The sequence below is a fragment of the Mya arenaria genome, chromosome 4 (assembly GCF_026914265.1).
Source record: "Mya arenaria isolate MELC-2E11 chromosome 4, ASM2691426v1".
NCBI lineage: Eukaryota > Metazoa > Mollusca > Bivalvia > Myida > Myidae > Mya > Mya arenaria.
In genome coordinates this window covers 70,972,015-70,989,124 of record NC_069125.1, presented here as the reverse complement: position 1 = coordinate 70,989,124, position 17,110 = coordinate 70,972,015, and the positions used below count along the sequence as shown (strand labels likewise).

At 41.2% G+C, this 17,110-nt stretch overlaps 1 protein-coding gene across 3 annotated transcripts in view; it reads right to left on the bottom strand.

The window, feature by feature from the left end:
• The window catches only part of LOC128231321 (uncharacterized), a 144,387-nt gene that overhangs the window by 90,153 nt on the left and 37,124 nt on the right, over positions 1-17,110 (bottom strand). For all 3 annotated transcript variants that reach the window (XM_052943981.1, XM_052943980.1, XM_052943979.1), the window contains exons 5-6: positions 8,346-8,498; positions 5,472-5,645 (exon numbers count right to left, since the gene is read on the bottom strand). In XM_052943981.1, the coding sequence (XP_052799941.1) occupies positions 5,472-5,645; positions 8,346-8,498 (327 nt within the window). The remainder of the gene's footprint in view (positions 1-5,471; positions 5,646-8,345; positions 8,499-17,110) is intronic.

The window sequence follows — 17,110 nt, the reverse complement described above, 5'->3', positions numbered from 1 at the left end:
ACCACACTCTGCTTTACCCTACCACACAAGGGCACCACACTCTGTTTTACCCTACCATACAAGGACACCACAGTCTGCTTCACCCTACCACACAAGGGCACCACACTCTGCTTTACCCTACCATACAAGGGCACCACACTCTGCTTCACCCTTCCAAACAATGGCACAATATTCTGCTTTACCCTACCATACAAGGGCACCACACTCTGCTTTACCCTACCATACAATGACACCACACTCTGCTTTACCCTACCATACAAGGACACCACACTCTGCTTCACCCTACCATACAAGGGCACCACACTCTGCTTTACCATACCACACAAGTGCACCACCTTCTGCTTTACCCTACTACACAAGGGCACCACACTCTGCTTTACCCTACCACACAAGGGCACCACACTCTGTTTTACCCTACCATACAAGGGCATCACACTCTGCTTCACCCTACCATACAAGGGCACCACACTCTGCTTTACCCTACCATACAAGGGCACCACACTCTGCTTCACCCTTCCAAACAATGGCACAATATTCTGCTTTACCCTACCATACAAGGGCACCACACTCTGCTTTACCCTACCATACAAGGGCACCACACTCTGCTTTACCCTACCATACAAGGACACCACACTCTGCTTTACCCTACCATACAAGGGCACCACACTCTGCTTCACCCTACCATACAAGGGCACCACACTCTGTTTTACCCTACCATACAAGGGCACCACACTCTGCTTTACCCTACCATACAAGTACACCACACTCTGCTTCACCCTACCATACAAGGGCACCACACTCTGCTTTACCCTACCATACAATGACACCACACTCTGCTTCACCCTACCATACAATGGCACTACACTCTGCTTCACCCTACCATACAAGGACACCACACTCTGCTTCACCCTATCATACAATGGTACCACACTCTGGTTTACCCTACCATACAAGGACACCACACTCTGTTTTACCCTACCATACAAGAGCACCACACTCTGCTTCACCCTACCATACAAGGACACCACACTCTGCTTCACCCTACCATACAAGGACACCACACTCTGCTTTACCCTACCATACAAGGACACCACACTCTGCTTTACCCTACCATACAAGGGCATCACACTCTGCTTTACCCTACCATACAAGGACACCACACTCTGTTTCACCCTACCATACAAGGACACCACACTCAGCTTTACCCTACCATACAAGGACACCACACTCTGCTTCACCCTACCTTACAAGGACACCACACTCTGCTTCACCCTACCATACAAGGACACCACACTCTGCTTCACCCTACCATACAAGGACACCACACTCTGCTTCACCCTACCATACAAGGACACCACACTCTGCTTCACCCTACCATACAAGGGCACCACACTCTGCTTCACCCTACCATACAAGGACACCACACTCTGCTTCACCCTACCATACAAGGACACCACACTCTGCTTTACCCTACCATACAAGGACACCACACTCTGCTTCACCCTACCATACAAGGACACCACACTCTGCTTCACCCTAACATACAAGGACACCACACTCTGCTTCACCCTACCATACAAGGGCACCACACTCTGCTTCACCCTACCATACAAGGACACCACACTCTGCTTCACCCTACCATACAAGGGCATCACACTCTGCTTCCCCCTACCATACAAGGACACCACACTCAGCTTTACCCTCCCATACAAGGACACCACACTCTGCTTCACCCTACCATACAAGGACACCACACTCTGCTTCACCCTACCATACAAGGACACCACACTCTGCTTCACCCTACCATACAAGGACACCACACTCTGCTTCACCCTACCATACAAGGGCACCACACTCTGCTTCACCCTACCATACAAGGACACCACACTCTGCTTCACCCTACCATACAAGGACACCACACTCTGCTTCACCCTACCATACAAGGACACCACACTCTGCTTCACCCTACCATACAAGGGCACCACACTCTGCTTCACCCTACCATACAAGGGCACCACACTCTGCTTCACCCTACCATACAAGGACACCACACTCTGCTTCACCCTACCATACAAGGACACCACACTCTGCTTCACCCTACCATACAAGGACACCACACTCTGCTTTACCCTACCATACAAGGACACCGCACTCTGCTTTACCCTACCATACAAGGGCACCGCACTCTGCTTCCCCCTACCATTCAAGGACACCGCACTCTGCTTTACCCTACCATACAAGGACACAACACTCTGTTTCACCCTATCATACAAGGACACCACACTCTGCTTTACCCTACCATACAAGGGCACCACACTCTGCTTCACCCTACCATACAAGGACACCACACTCTGCTTTACCCTACCATACAAGGACACCACACTCTGCTTTACCCTACCATACAAGGACACCACACTCTGCTTCACCCTACCATAGAAGGGCACCAAACTCTGGTCTAACCTACCATACAAGCTAGGGCACCATACTCTGGTTAACCCTACCATACAAGGGTACCACACTGGTTTACCCTAACATACAAGGACACCATACTCTGGTTTACCCTACCATACAAGGGCACCAAACTCTGGTTAACCCTACCATACAAGGACACCACACTCTGCTTCACCCTACCATACAATGGTACCACAGTCTGGTTTACCCTACCAAACAAGGGCACTACACTCTGGTTTACCCTGTCGTACAAGGGCACCACACTTGATAATTTCTATGAAATATTACAAACTATAAAACAATGTAAAAACTGATCAGAGACTTTGGAATCTGCGTTTTTTTTATTTTAAACAACTCACCAAGAAATGAGGTCTTGTAGGTTAAGCACCTTCATCTTATCAACTTCAGAGATCTCATTTAACAGGCCACACAGTAAAGTTGTAATTAGAGACAAATTTTGTGGTCTTTTACATCCTTTCCCAATTACAGGAATTGCAAGAATAGGGTAAATGTCAAAATCAATAGAAAAAAGACTTGGCTGAAAAAAGAGACATGACATAAGAAAAAGAGAACAGAATAGTAATTAGATCATGGATCGTTGTTCAAAAAAATTCTTCCCTTGGGGACAGAAACATTTTAAACCTAATTTCCCTTTAATTCAGCAGACTTCAGGACAGACAAACATGTTCTAAAGAGCATGCATAATTACATCTTTTTCTTACTAAAGCTTTTATCTGGAGGATTTTAGATGTGTAAGTAATTTAGTATAATAGCCTTTAGATTATTGGAATGTAAAGCTGCTGATTTTTTTAACATTCCCAAGGTCCTTTTGATGGCTTTTGTGTTGATAAAAGATTTTGTTGTGCTGTGATGTTACATATTCAAAATTTAATTTGTTGTATTACCACGGTTTGCAAATGAACATTTCAAAATTTTAAAGCATTAAATGATTATTGCTTTACATCCGCCTGAATCTGTCAAGTAAATTTGAGGTGCAATATATATAGCATGTCAATCACCATCACATATCAAAGAAATTGACTGCCACCATCAGGAATTTGGTATCATCAGGAACTAATTACTGAAGAGGCGGGCTTATAGCCCTGCAAAGCATCCATGTTCAGTTTGCATGGGTTTCACTTCAACCAACCAATTAAAACAGCCTTAAATTACACTGCAAGTACAACAAGGCAGTGACAAACAAAGCTCTTTGAAGTGCCTAAACTTACTGTTCAAAGCAGCAGTCGGGGCAGAACAAATTGACTGTCTCTCCAGTACAAAATTGCACTGCAATCAGGCTTTGTTTAATTGATTGACAGTATTTTTTGCTAAGTGATTCACAAACAGTATTGAGTTAGATCAAACTCCCCTGTCTGCCCTTAGTTCTGCTGTACTTTAAAAGCCAACAACAACTCAATTCTCCAATTTCTTAGTATTGTCCAATGTACATAGGCTTCTCTGATAATGACATTGTTTGTAATAACCTGTGATAGACAGCGCTGTCCTGATATCATAAATTTTGGTTTGTTTTTATTGCAAGTTTTATTGGTTGTAAAACTAGTTCATTAACTTTGGTCAAGCTGTATTTTAAAGAAAAGTCTGTATATTTCGTCCCTTCCGCAGACTAGTCATTCAATTCATACAAGAAAATCTTTAAAAACAATCTATTTATAAATTCATACAACTACAGTATTTTGAATTATTTAATAATTTTCCAAGTACTGGATACAAATACAGTTCAGACAGATGTTCAATTTGCAAAACTAAGATACTCCAATTTAAATGTTTATAATGAAAATGCAATGAGAAAAAGGGAACTTTGGGTACGCTTTATAAGAAATTGGCCTTCAGGGAGAGAGTAATTCACAGTATTGTTTCTTAACGTTTGTGACGGTAGACAATACAAAACAACAGGATTTATTGGTATCGTGTGTCCTGATGCACTATGCTTATATTACCTCATAGAATAGGAAATAGATATTGTTTCTAATGAAATCTTACACAGATACAGCCTAAATTCATCACTCCAAATGTCAAGGGAACATTGCATTTTAATTAAAATGTATCCTTTATTTCCAACTTCACATGGAATTTTGAAGTAAATAAATCCACAGCAGACAAATGGGAGCTGTTTCATGGAAAAAAACAACTTAATACCCACTTAATAAAATCAAATTTAGTGAATCACAAAGCCTCAGGTCTAATATTTACATTTGTGTATTTTTTTCCAAATTAAGATGAAACATTGGTGGCAGAAATTAAGTTTTGTAGCTCAGTAGACCACAATGATGTTAGATTTATTCTCAGAAACATACATGTCACATTTCACCCTTACATAAACTATTTTATCACACATGGATTCTGGTTAACTTTCTCAACCAATTTATGGTAAGGATAAAATTCTCCAGTTCACAAGATTTAAATGCCAGCTGAACAATTGATAGCTGATTTTGAGCTAAAAATATTCATGAAAAATGTATCACACAAGTCTTATACCAGATAAATGCAACAGAATATTTATGATATTTATGTAAATGAAAGCAATGTTAAAGTGATATCTTTTTGTGACAGAGTTGTTCAAGGTTTATGAAAAACATGTCAGTTTCCAATATCTGTGACAGCATTATCTGAGAAACTGACAGCATTATCTGAGAAACATGAAGCCTTCTGAATTTCACTGAAGGTAGTATGCAGTTATTCTCCCGAAAATCTGATTAAAATTATAACAATGGTACAATACATCATATAAAGCTCTGCTGTGGCAAGACCATTAGTAAGTTATAGCTTTATTTCATCAATCGAAAAAACTTGTATAATAATTTCCATATATTTCCATATAAATTTTATAGGCCAAACGTCCCATGTACATGAATAATTGAAATAATATATTAATGAATTATAAATGCACTGATCAATTCACATTATTATATTTTATTTACATTGCTTAAAAAAAAGAGGCAAAACTAATGTTAATTGAAGCTGATTGTTTAAAGGTATCACTGGTATTTCACATTTTATACCTCTAAAACTTGTGGAATGGTTATTTGAAAGTCATCAATGGTTCTGTTGGAAGCCCGTAGTTGCAGAATGTATTCGTTATGGCAATTATGGAACTCATGTCGGAAGCCTTCCCGGTTGTCAAGGCTGCCACAATTTTTGAATGACCCATACGCATCCATGTAGGTTTGCTCTTTCTGTAAGTAACATGAAGCCATCTAAAGGTTGGAAAAATGGATCATGAAATATTAAACCTGCTAGGAGAATGTATTGTGACAAAGATATGTAAAGAAAGTGGAAACCTTAGACTTCCAATAAATTTACTAGAAGTCAATATGTACATAAAATGTTATATTTGTTTAACCTGAACACTTGATAGATGTTTTGCTGACTAAAATATTCGATTTTGAAAGATATAATAAAATTTTCCATATATATATATCTAGAGAAAATTAATGCTTCACAGAATATTTCCTTCAACAGCTTTCTAACTAGACCTGACATTGGTGACAGTCAACACTCGAGACATGATATACGATATTGTGCAACACTTGTCTCAGTAAACTACAAATATTCTCTGGACAAATAACAGTAATAAAACACTACTATATATATACTAAAAATGGAGTTATTGACAGCCTTAAAATCAAACACTATAAATAAGTAAGTCACTATTGTGTGTCTGGCATGGGAATTTCACCCTGAGTAAATCATTTACATTGACAGCTTCCTGCTAGAAATGTTTGTGCATTCTAATTGTCATATGGTCGAGTTTGAAACGCAACACTACTTCAACAAAACATGATGGTTTTTGTGTTATGCTGACCTACCTCCTGTACTTGTATATTTCAGGCCATCATCAACACCAACCTCCTGTACTTGTATATTCCAGGCCATCAAATACACCTACCTCCTGTACTTGTATATTCCAGGAACATCATCAACACCTTCCTCCTGTACTTGTATATTCCAAGACCATCAACAACACCTACCTCTTGTACTTGTATTTTCCAGGCCATCATCAACACCTACCTCCTGCACTTGTATATTCCAGGCCATCATCAACACCTACCTCCTGTACTTGAATATTCCAGGGCCATCATCAACACCTACCTCCTGTACTTGAATATTCCAGGGCCATCATCAACATCTACCTCCTGTCCTTGTATATTCCAGTGCCATCATCAACACCTACCTCCTGTACTTGTATATTCCAGGCCATCATCAACACCAACTTCGTGACTTGTATATTCCAGGCCATCATCAACACCTACCTCCTGTACTTGTATATTCCAGGCCATCATCAACACCTACCTCCTGTACTTGTATATTCCAGACCATCATCAACACCTACCTCCTGTACTTGTATATTCCAGGGCCATCATCAACACCTACCTCCTGTACTTGTATATTCCAGGACCATCATCAACACCTACCTCCTGTACTTGTATATTCCAGACCATCATCAACACCTACCTCCTGCACTTGCATAATCAAGGACCATCAACAACACCTACCTCCTGTACTTGCATATTCAAGGACCATCAATAACACCTACCTCCTGTACTTGCATATTCAAGGACCATCAACAACACCTACCTCCTGTACTTGTATATTCCAGGCCATCATCAACACCAACTTCGTGACTTGTATATTCCAAGCCATCATCAACACCTACCTCCTTTACTTGTATATTCCAGGCCATTATCAACACCAACCTCCTGTACTTGTATATTCCAAGACCATCAACAACACCTACCTCCTCTACTTGTATATTCCAGGCCATCATCAACACCTACCTCCTCTACTTGTATATTCCAAGACCATCATCAACACCTACCTCCTGTACTTGTATATTCCAAGACCATCAACAACACCAACCTCTTGTACTTGTATTTTCCATGGTCATCATCAACACCTACCTCCTGTACTTTTATTTTCCAGGACCATCATCAACACCTAACTCCTGTACTTGTATATTCCAGGGCCATCATCAACACCAACCTCCTGCACTTGTATATTCCACGGTCATCATCTACACCTACCTCCTGTACTTGTATTTTCCACGGTCATCATCAACACCAACCTCCTGAACTTATATATTCCAAGACCATCATCAACACCAACCTCCTGTACTTGTATTTTCCAGGACCATCATCAAAACCTAACTCCTGTACTTGTATATTCCAGGGCCATCATCAACACCAACCTCCTGCACTTGTATATTCCACGGTCATCATCAACATCTACCTCCTGTACTTGTATTTTCCACGGTCATCATCAACACCTACCTCCTGAACTTGTATATTCCCAGACCATCATCAACACCTACCTCCTGTACTTGTATATTCCACGGTCATCATCAACACCTACCTCCTGCACTTGTATATTCCCAGACCATCATCAACACCAACCTCCTGCACTTGTATATTCCACGGTCATCATCAACATCTACCTCCTGTACTTGTATTTTCCACGGTCATCATCAACACCTACCTCCTGTACTTGTATATTCCAGGCCATCATCAACACCAACCTCCTGTACTTGTATATTCCAGGCCATCATCAACACCAACCTCCTGTACTTGTATATTCCAGGCCATTATCAACACCTACCTCCTGTACTTGTATATTCCAGATCATCATCAACACCAACCTCCTGTACTTGTATATTCCAGGCCATCATCAACACCTACCTCATGTACTTGTATATTCCAGATCATCATCAACACCAACCTCCTGTACTTGTATATTCCAGGCCATCATCAACACCTAACTCCTGTACTTGTATATTCCAGATCATCATCAACACCTACCTCCTGTACTTGTATATTCCAGGCCATCATCAACACCTACCTCCTGTACTTGTATATTCCAGGGCCATCATTCACACCTACCTCCTGAAGCTGTAGTTCTGACTGGTGAAGAATGTCTTCAAAGTTTTCACGGAATGCTTGCAGTTTCTGTGCCTGGCTCATCTTGTACTTGGCCACTTCCTTTAGAGGCTCACTGACATTCTTCACCAGGAGACCACTGGCATCAAGGTGAGCCTTAAATGTAGAGAAGCAGGTCAAAACAAAGGAAATAATGTTATATTTAACAAAATTCTTATAAAAAAGGAAACACTCCTGATACATTTCCTTTGAAAAACATTATATCCGGAACAACCGGAGATTTTGAGAAAGTGTATTGACAAGAGGATGAACAGAGGACTTGTTTCTGTGAGACATCCAAATTTAGAACAATTTCCTATGCCTTTCCATGTTGATGCACCTAAACAGGGCATTTTACATGTGAGTAGAAATGAGGAGAAATAATTGCCAACAAACATTTAGCTTTGCATGTTGAGGCTTAATTAAAACCAAGCGTGATTTTTGGTCTTTGAACATAATACTAACAATTGGTATAAATTGGTTAGATTTTTTTCATGTATCATTATTGCTTAGAAACTTCTTTATTTGAACGGAAAGGTATTGTCGCATGATTTTCTTATGGATCTATAGCAATGATGTTACCAATATTTCCAAAGTAACCAAGTTCTTTAATGTTACAACATATTCAGAAAACTGTTTTACTGTCCTTTCAAACGTATTAATTGTTTTTGTTTTTTTAAATGAATCATCAAAATGTTCTACATTTATGTTCAATAATAGTTCAATTTTAGGATAAAAACTAGATCTCACAATGGAAGCCAGTACCATCATTTTGTGTGTTGTTTCAATCAAGTTCTTTCTCTGTGAGGTTTTGTGAGACATCAAATTTAGCAGTCAAAATTTGCACTCAATGGTCATTGGTTGTAAGCACATACCATTCCAAATTTTAAAGAAATCATCACGACATTTTCAGCATTCAGCTTCCTTAAATAAAACAAAAATATTGTTTTAAGGCCCTATTTTATCATGCTAAATGATTGGCTTTAGGTAAATACAAGTTAAATTTATCATTTTTTAATTACTCCCTAAAATAAACTACAAAACCTCATTGTAATTATGATCAAACATCAAATCCACACAACTGTTTAACAGCTTTTAGAATTCTATGGAAAGCAGACTGCTAAGTGCCAGCAGGGTTAATTTCGGAGAAATAGAAGTCTTTAGAAAACAAAACTGCAGCCAGCAAACACTATCACTTTGAAAATGAGAATCTATGATAGCAGCCAAAAGTTGTGGGAAGCAAATATGCAATAAATACAATTACCACAGATTGTCTGCCAGTATGCAAGTCTTTGTTGTTGTTTACGTAATATCAATAAAAGGACCAGTAGATTCAGTAAGAAAACTTTAAACCAACTAGTAAAGGATAATTTTTGTTGGACTTTTTTGGAGGCATTGAAATTTGTTTTCTAATAGTGTCTTGCTTGTGGAACCTTGCAATTGTCCAAATCAATATGGTAATGCCTAATTCCAGTGATTGTGACACATAATATCAGGTGGGATCTAACCCAGACTGACGGAGTGATTAAAGCAAATGGAAACAGTACATCAGCTTTCACACAGCCTAGTAATTTACAGTAGCTGATTATGTAACATTCTAGTATTTAAGTGACAATCTGTTTCCATGTTAAAATGAATGAGAAAAAGAGTGTCCAGATATCAATCTTGTACCCTGAGGTCAACAAGGTATCCCTGAGAACTTTTAACATGGTACCTCTAAGGCCAACCATTAACTTGGTCTCCCTGTGGTCAACTAATTTACTTGGTACCCCTAATGTCAACTGTTTAAATTGTACCACTGATGTTAACTGTTAACTTTGTACCCCTGTGATCAACTGTTAAATTGGTATTATTGTCGTCAACTTGGCATTTCTGTGGTCAACTGTTAAGTTGGTCACCTTGAGGCCAACTGTTTACTCTGTACCCCTGTGACTTTTAACTGGGCATCTTTGAAGTCAAATTGGCACTTTTGAGGTCAACTGTTAACTTGGTCGCCCTGAAGTTATTTCATGCCCCTAGTGTCAATTGTTGGAATCCCTGAGGTCCCCTTGGTATTCCTAAGGTCAACTGTTAACTAAATACCCCTGAGGTCAACTGTAAACTTGGTGTCACCTCTGTAAGTTGTTCTGGTGGTATATGTGTCCACCTCTATAAGTTGTTCTAGTGGTCTATGTGTCCACCTCTGTTAGTTTTTCTCATAGTATATGTGTCTGCCTCTGTTGGTAGTTCTGGTGGTTTATGTGTCATCTCTGTTAGTTGTTCTGGTGTTATATGTGTCACCTTTGTTAGTTTTTCTCGTGGTATATGTGTCCACCTCTGTTTGTTGTTCTGGTGGTATATGTGTCCATCTCTGTTAGTTGTTCCGGTGTGTCCACCTCTGTTTGTTGTTCTGCTGGTATAGGTGTCCACCTCTGTAAGTTGTTCTGGTGGTATATGTGTCAGCCTCCTGTAAGTTGTTCTGGTGGTATATGTGTCCACCTCTGTAAGTTGTTCTGGTGGTATATGTGTCAGCCTCCTGTAAGTTGTTCTGGTGGTATAGGTGTCCACCTCTGTAAGTTGTTCTGGTGGTATATGTGTCCACCTTTGTAAGTTGTTCTGGTGGTATAGGTGTCCACCTCTGTAAGTTGTTCTGGTGGTATAGGTGTCCACCTCTGTAAGTTGTTCTGGTGGTATATGTGTCAGCCTCCTGTAAGTTGTTCTGGTGGTAAATGTATCCACCTCTGTAAGTTGTTCTGGTGGTATATGTGTCAGCCTCCTGTAAGTTGTTCTGGTGGTATAGGTGTCCACCTCCTGTAAGTTGTTCTGGTGGTATAGGTGTCCACCTCTGTAAGTTGTTCTGGTGGTATATGTGTCAGCCTCCTGTAAGTTGTTCTGGTGGTATAGGTGTCCACCTCTGTAAGTTGTTCTGGTGGTATATGTGTCAGCCTCCTGTAAGTTGTTCTGGTGGTATAGGTGTCCACCTCTGTAAGTTGTTCTGGTGGTATATGTGTCAGCCTCCTATAAGTTGTTCTGGTGGTATATGTGTCCACCTCTGTTTGTTGTTCTGCTGGTATAGGTGTCCACCTCTGTAAGTTGTTCTGGTGGTATATGTGTCCACCTCTGTAAGTTGTTCTGGTGGTATATGTGTCCACCTCTGTAAGTTGTTCTGGTGGTATATGTGTCAGCCTCCTGTAAGTTGTTCTGGTGGTATATGTGTCAGCCTCCTGTAAGTTGTTCTGGTGGTATATGTGTCAGCCTCCTGTAAGTTGTTCTGGTGGTATATGTGTCCACCTCTGTAAGTTGTTCTGGTGGTATAGGTGTCCACCTCTGTAAGTTGTTCCGGTGGTATATGTGTTTTGTTAGTTGTTCTGGGGGTATATGTGTCCACCTCTGTTAGTAGTGCTGGTGGAATATGTGTCTACTTCAGTTAGTTGTGTTGGTGGTATATGTGTCCGCCTCCTGTTATTTGATCTGGTGGTATGTCTGTCAACCTCTGTTAGTTGTTCTGGTGGTATATGTGTCCACCTCTGTAAGTTGTTCTGGTGGTATAGGTGTCCACCTCTGTAAGTTGTTCCGGTGGTATATGTGTTTTGTTAGTTGTTCTGGGGGTATATGTGTCCACCTCTGTTAGTAGTGCTGGTGGAATATGTGTCTACTTCAGTTAGTTGTGTTGGTGGTATATGTGTCCGCCTCCTGTTATTTGATCTGGTGGTATGTCTGTCAACCTCTGTTAGTTGTTCTGGTGGTATATGTGTCCACCTTTGTAAGTTGTTCTGGTGGTATATGTGTCCACCTTTGTAAGTTATTCTGGTGGTATATGTGTCCACCTCTGTTAGTTGTTCTGGTGGTATATGTGTCCACCTCTGTAAGTTATTCTGGTGGTATATGTGTCCACCTGTTAGTTTTTTTGATGTTATGTATGAACACCTCTGTTAGTTGTTTCCGTGGTATATGTGTTCACCTCTTGTTAGTTGTTTCCGTGGTATATGTGTCCACCTTTGTTAGTTGTTCTGGGGGTATATACATGTCCACCTCTGTAAGTTGTTCTGGTGGTATATGTGTCCGCCTCCTGTTAGTTGTTCTGGTGGTATGTCTGTCCACCTCTATAAGTTGTTCTGGTGGTATATGCGTCCGCCTCCTGTTAGTTGTTCTGGTGGTATATGTGTTCACCTCTGTTTGTTGTTCTTGAGGAATATGTGTCACCTTTGTTAGTTGTTCTGGTTGTATATGTGTCCACCTCCTGTTAGTTGTTCTGGTGGTATATGTGTCCACCTCTGTTAGTTGTTTTGGTGGTATGTATGTCCACCTCTGTTTGCTGTTCTGATGGTATATGTGTCCACCTCTGTTAGTTGTTCTGGTGGTTTATGTGTCCACCTCTGTTAGTTGTGCGGGTGGTATATGTGTCCACCTCTGTTTGCTGTTCTGATGGTATATGTGTCAACCTCTGTTAGTTGTTCTGGTGGTATATGTGTTCACCTCTGTAAGTTGTTCTGGTGGTATATGTGTCAACCTCTGTAAGTTATTCTGGTGGTATATGTGTCCACCTCTGTTAGTTGTTCTGGTGGTATATGTGTCCACCTCTGAAGTTGTTCTGGTGGTATATGTGTCCGCCTCCTGTTAGTTGTTCTGGTGGTATGTCTGTCCACCTCTATAAGTTGTTCTGGTGGTATATGCGTCCGCCTCCTGTTAGTTGTTCTGGTGGTATATGTGTTCACCTCTGTTTGTTGTTCTTGAGGAATATGTGTCACCTTTGTTAGTTGTTCTGGTTGTATATGTGTCCACCTCCTGTTAGTTGTTCTGGTGGTATATGTGTCCACCTCTGTTAGTTGTTTTGGTGGTATGTATGTCCACCTCTGTTTGTTGTTCTGATGGTATATGTGTCCACCTCTGTTAGTTGTTCTGGTGGTTTATGTGTCCACCTCTGTTAGTTGTTCTGGTGGTATATGTGTCCACCTCTGTAAGTTGTTTTGGTGGTATATGTGTCCACCTCTATTAGTTTTTTGGTGGTATATGTGTCCACCAATCTTAGTTGTTCTGGTGGTATATGTGTTCACCTCTGTTAGTTGTTTTGGTGGTATGTATGTCCACCTCTGTTTGTTGTTCTAGCAGTATATGTGTCCACCTCTGTTTGTTGTTCCAGTAGTATATGTGTCTGCCTTTGTTAGTAGTTCTGGTGGTAAATGTGTCCACCTCTGTAAAATGTTCTGGTGGTATATGTGTCCACCTCTGTAAGTTGTTTTGGTGGTATATGTGTCCGCCTCCTGTTAGTTGTTCTGGTGGTATATGTGTCCACCACTGTTAGTTGTTCTGGTGGTATATGTGTCCACCTCTGTTTGTTGTTCTAGCAGTATATGTGTCCACCTCTGTTTGTTGTTCCAGTAGTATATGTGTCTGCCTTTGTTAGTAGTTCTGGTGGTAAATGTATCCACCTCTGTTAGTTGTTCTGGTGGTATATGTTTCACCTCTGTAAGTTGTTCTGGTGGTAAATGTTTCACCTCTGTAAAATGTTCTGGTGGTATATGTGTCCACAGAGGTAAGTTGTTCTGGTGGTATATGTGTCCGCCTCCTGTTAGTTGTTCTGGTGGTATATGTGTCCACCTCTGTAAGTTGTTCTGGTGGTATATGTGTCCACCTCTGTTAGTTATTCTGGTGGTATATGTGTCCACAGAGGTAAGTTGTTCTGGTGGTATATGTGTCCGCCTCCTGTTAGTTGTTCTGGTGGTATATGTGTCCACCTCTGTTAGTTGTTCTGGTGGTATATGTGTCCGCCTCCTGTTAGTTGTTCTGGTGGTATATGTGTCCACAGAGGTAAGTTGTTCTGGTGGTATATGTGTCCGCCTCCTGTAAGTTGTTCTGGTGGTATATGTGTCCGCCTCCTGTAAGTTGTTCTGGTGGTATATGTATCCACCTCTGTTAGTTGTTCTGGTGGTATATGTGTCCACAGAGGTAAGTTGTTCTGGTGGTATATGTGTCCGCCTCCTGTTAGTTGTTCTGGTGGTATATGTGTCCACAGAGGTAAGTTGTTCTGGTGGTATATGTGTCCGCCTCCTGTTAGTTGTTCTGGTGGTATATGTGTCCACCTCTGTTAGTTGTTCTGGTGGTATATGTGTCCACCTCTGTTAGTTATTCTGGTGGTATATGTGTCCACCTCTGTTTGTTGTTCTGGTGGTATATGCGTCCGCCTCCTGTTAGTTGTTCTGGTGGTATATGTGTCCACCTCTGTTAGTTGTTCTGGTGGTATATGTGTCCACCTCTGTAAGTTATTCTGGTGGTATATGTGTCCACCTCTGTAAGTTGTTCTGGTGGTATATGTGTCCACCGAGGTAAGTTATTCTGGTGGTATATGTGTCCGCCTCCTGTTAGTTGTTCTGGTGGTATATGTGTCCACCTCTGTAAGTTTTTCTGGTGGTATATGTGTCCACCTCTGTTAGTTATTCTGGTGGTATATGTGTCCACCTCTGTTTGTTGTTCTGGTGGTATATGTGTCCACCTCTGTAAGTTATTCTGGTGGTATATGTGTCCACCTCTGTTAGTTGTGCGGGTGGTATATGTGTCCACCTCTGTTAGTTGTGCGGGTGGTATATGTGTCCACCTCTGTAAGTTATTCTGGTGGTATATGTGTTCACCTCTGTTTGTTGTTCTTGAGGAATATGTGTCACCTTTGTTAGTTGTTCTGGTTGTATATGTGTCCACCTCCTGTTAGTTGTTCTGGTGGTATATGTGTCCACCTCTGTTAGTTGTTTTGGTGGTATGTATGTCCACCTCTGTTTGCTGTTCTGATGGTATATGTGTCCACCTCTGTTAGTTGTTCTGGTGGTTTATGTGTCCACCTCTGTTAGTTGTGCGGGTGGTATATGTGTCCACCTCTGTTTGCTGTTCTGATGGTATATGTGTCAACCTCTGTTAGTTGTTCTGGTGGTATATGTGTTCACCTCTGTAAGTTGTTCTGGTGGTATATGTGTCAACCTCTGTAAGTTATTCTGGTGGTATATGTGTCCACCTCTGTTAGTTGTTCTGGTGGTATATGTGTCCACCTCTGAAGTTGTTCTGGTGGTATATGTGTCCGCCTCCTGTTAGTTGTTCTGGTGGTATGTCTGTCCACCTCTATAAGTTGTTCTGGTGGTATATGCGTCCGCCTCCTGTTAGTTGTTCTGGTGGTATATGTGTTCACCTCTGTTTGTTGTTCTTGAGGAATATGTGTCACCTTTGTTAGTTGTTCTGGTTGTATATGTGTCCACCTCCTGTTAGTTGTTCTGGTGGTATATGTGTCCACCTCTGTTAGTTGTTCTGGTGGTATATGTGTCCACCTCTGTTTGTTGTTCTGGTGGTATATGTGTCCACCTCTGTTAGTTGTTCTGGTGGTTTATGTGTCCACCTCTGTTAGTTGTTCTGGTGGTATATGTGTCCACCTCTGTAAGTTGTTTTGGTGGTATATGTGTCCACCTCTATTAGTTTTTTGGTGGTATATGTGTCCACCAATCTTAGTTGTTCTGGTGGTATATGTGTTCACCTCTGTTAGTTGTTTTGGTGGTATGTATGTCCACCTCTGTTTGTTGTTCTAGCAGTATATGTGTCCACCTCTGTTTGTTGTTCCAGTAGTATATGTGTCTGCCTTTGTTAGTAGTTCTGGTGGTAAATGTGTCCACCTCTGTAAAATGTTCTGGTGGTATATGTGTCCACCTCTGTAAGTTGTTTTGGTGGTATATGTGTCCGCCTCCTGTTAGTTGTTCTGGTGGTATATGTGTCCACCTCTGTTAGTTGTTCTGGTGGTATATGTGTCCACCTCTGTTTGTTGTTCTAGCAGTATATGTGTCCACCTCTGTTTGTTGTTCCAGTAGTATATGTGTCTGCCTTTGTTAGTTGTTCTGGTGGTATATGTGTCCACCTCTGTTAGTTGTTCTGGTGGTATATGTGTCTGCCTTTGTTAGTTGTTCTGGTGGTAAATGTTTCACCTCTGTAAAATGTTCTGGTGGTATATGTGTCCACAGAGGTAAGTTGTTCTGGTGGTATATGTGTCCGCCTCCTGTTAGTTGTTCTGGTGGTATATGTGTCCACCTCTGTAAGTTGTTCTGGTGGTATATGTGTCCACCTCTGTTAGTTATTCTGGTGGTATATGTGTCCACAGAGGTTAGTTGTTCTGGTGGTATATGTGTCCGCCTCCTGTTAGTTGTTCTGGTGGTATATGTGTCCACCTCTGTAAGTTGTTCTGGTGGTATATGTGTCCGCCTCCTGTTAGTTGTTCTGGTGGTATATGTGTCCACAGAGGTAAGTTGTTCTGGTGGTATATGTGTCCGCCTCCTGTAAGTTGTTCTGGTGGTATATGTGTCCGCCTCCTGTAAGTTGTTCTGGTGGTATATGTATCCACCTCTGTTAGTTGTTCTGGTGGTATATGTGTCCACAGAGGTAAGTTGTTCTGGTGGTATATGTGTCCGCCTCCTGTTAGTTGTTCTGGTGGTATATGTGTCCACAGAGGTAAGTTGTTCTGGTGGTATATGTGTCCGCCTCCTGTTAGTTGTTCTGGTGGTATATGTGTCCACCTCTGTTAGTTGTTCTGGTGGTATATGTGTCCACCTCTGTTAGTTATTCTGGTGGTATATGTGTCCACCTCTGTTTGTTGTTCTGGTGGTATATGCGTCCGCCTCCTGTTAGTTGTTCTGGTGGTATATGTGTCCACCTCTGTTAGTTGTTCTGGTGGTATATGTGTCCACCTCTGTAAGTTATTCTGGTGGTATATGTGTCCACCTCTGTAA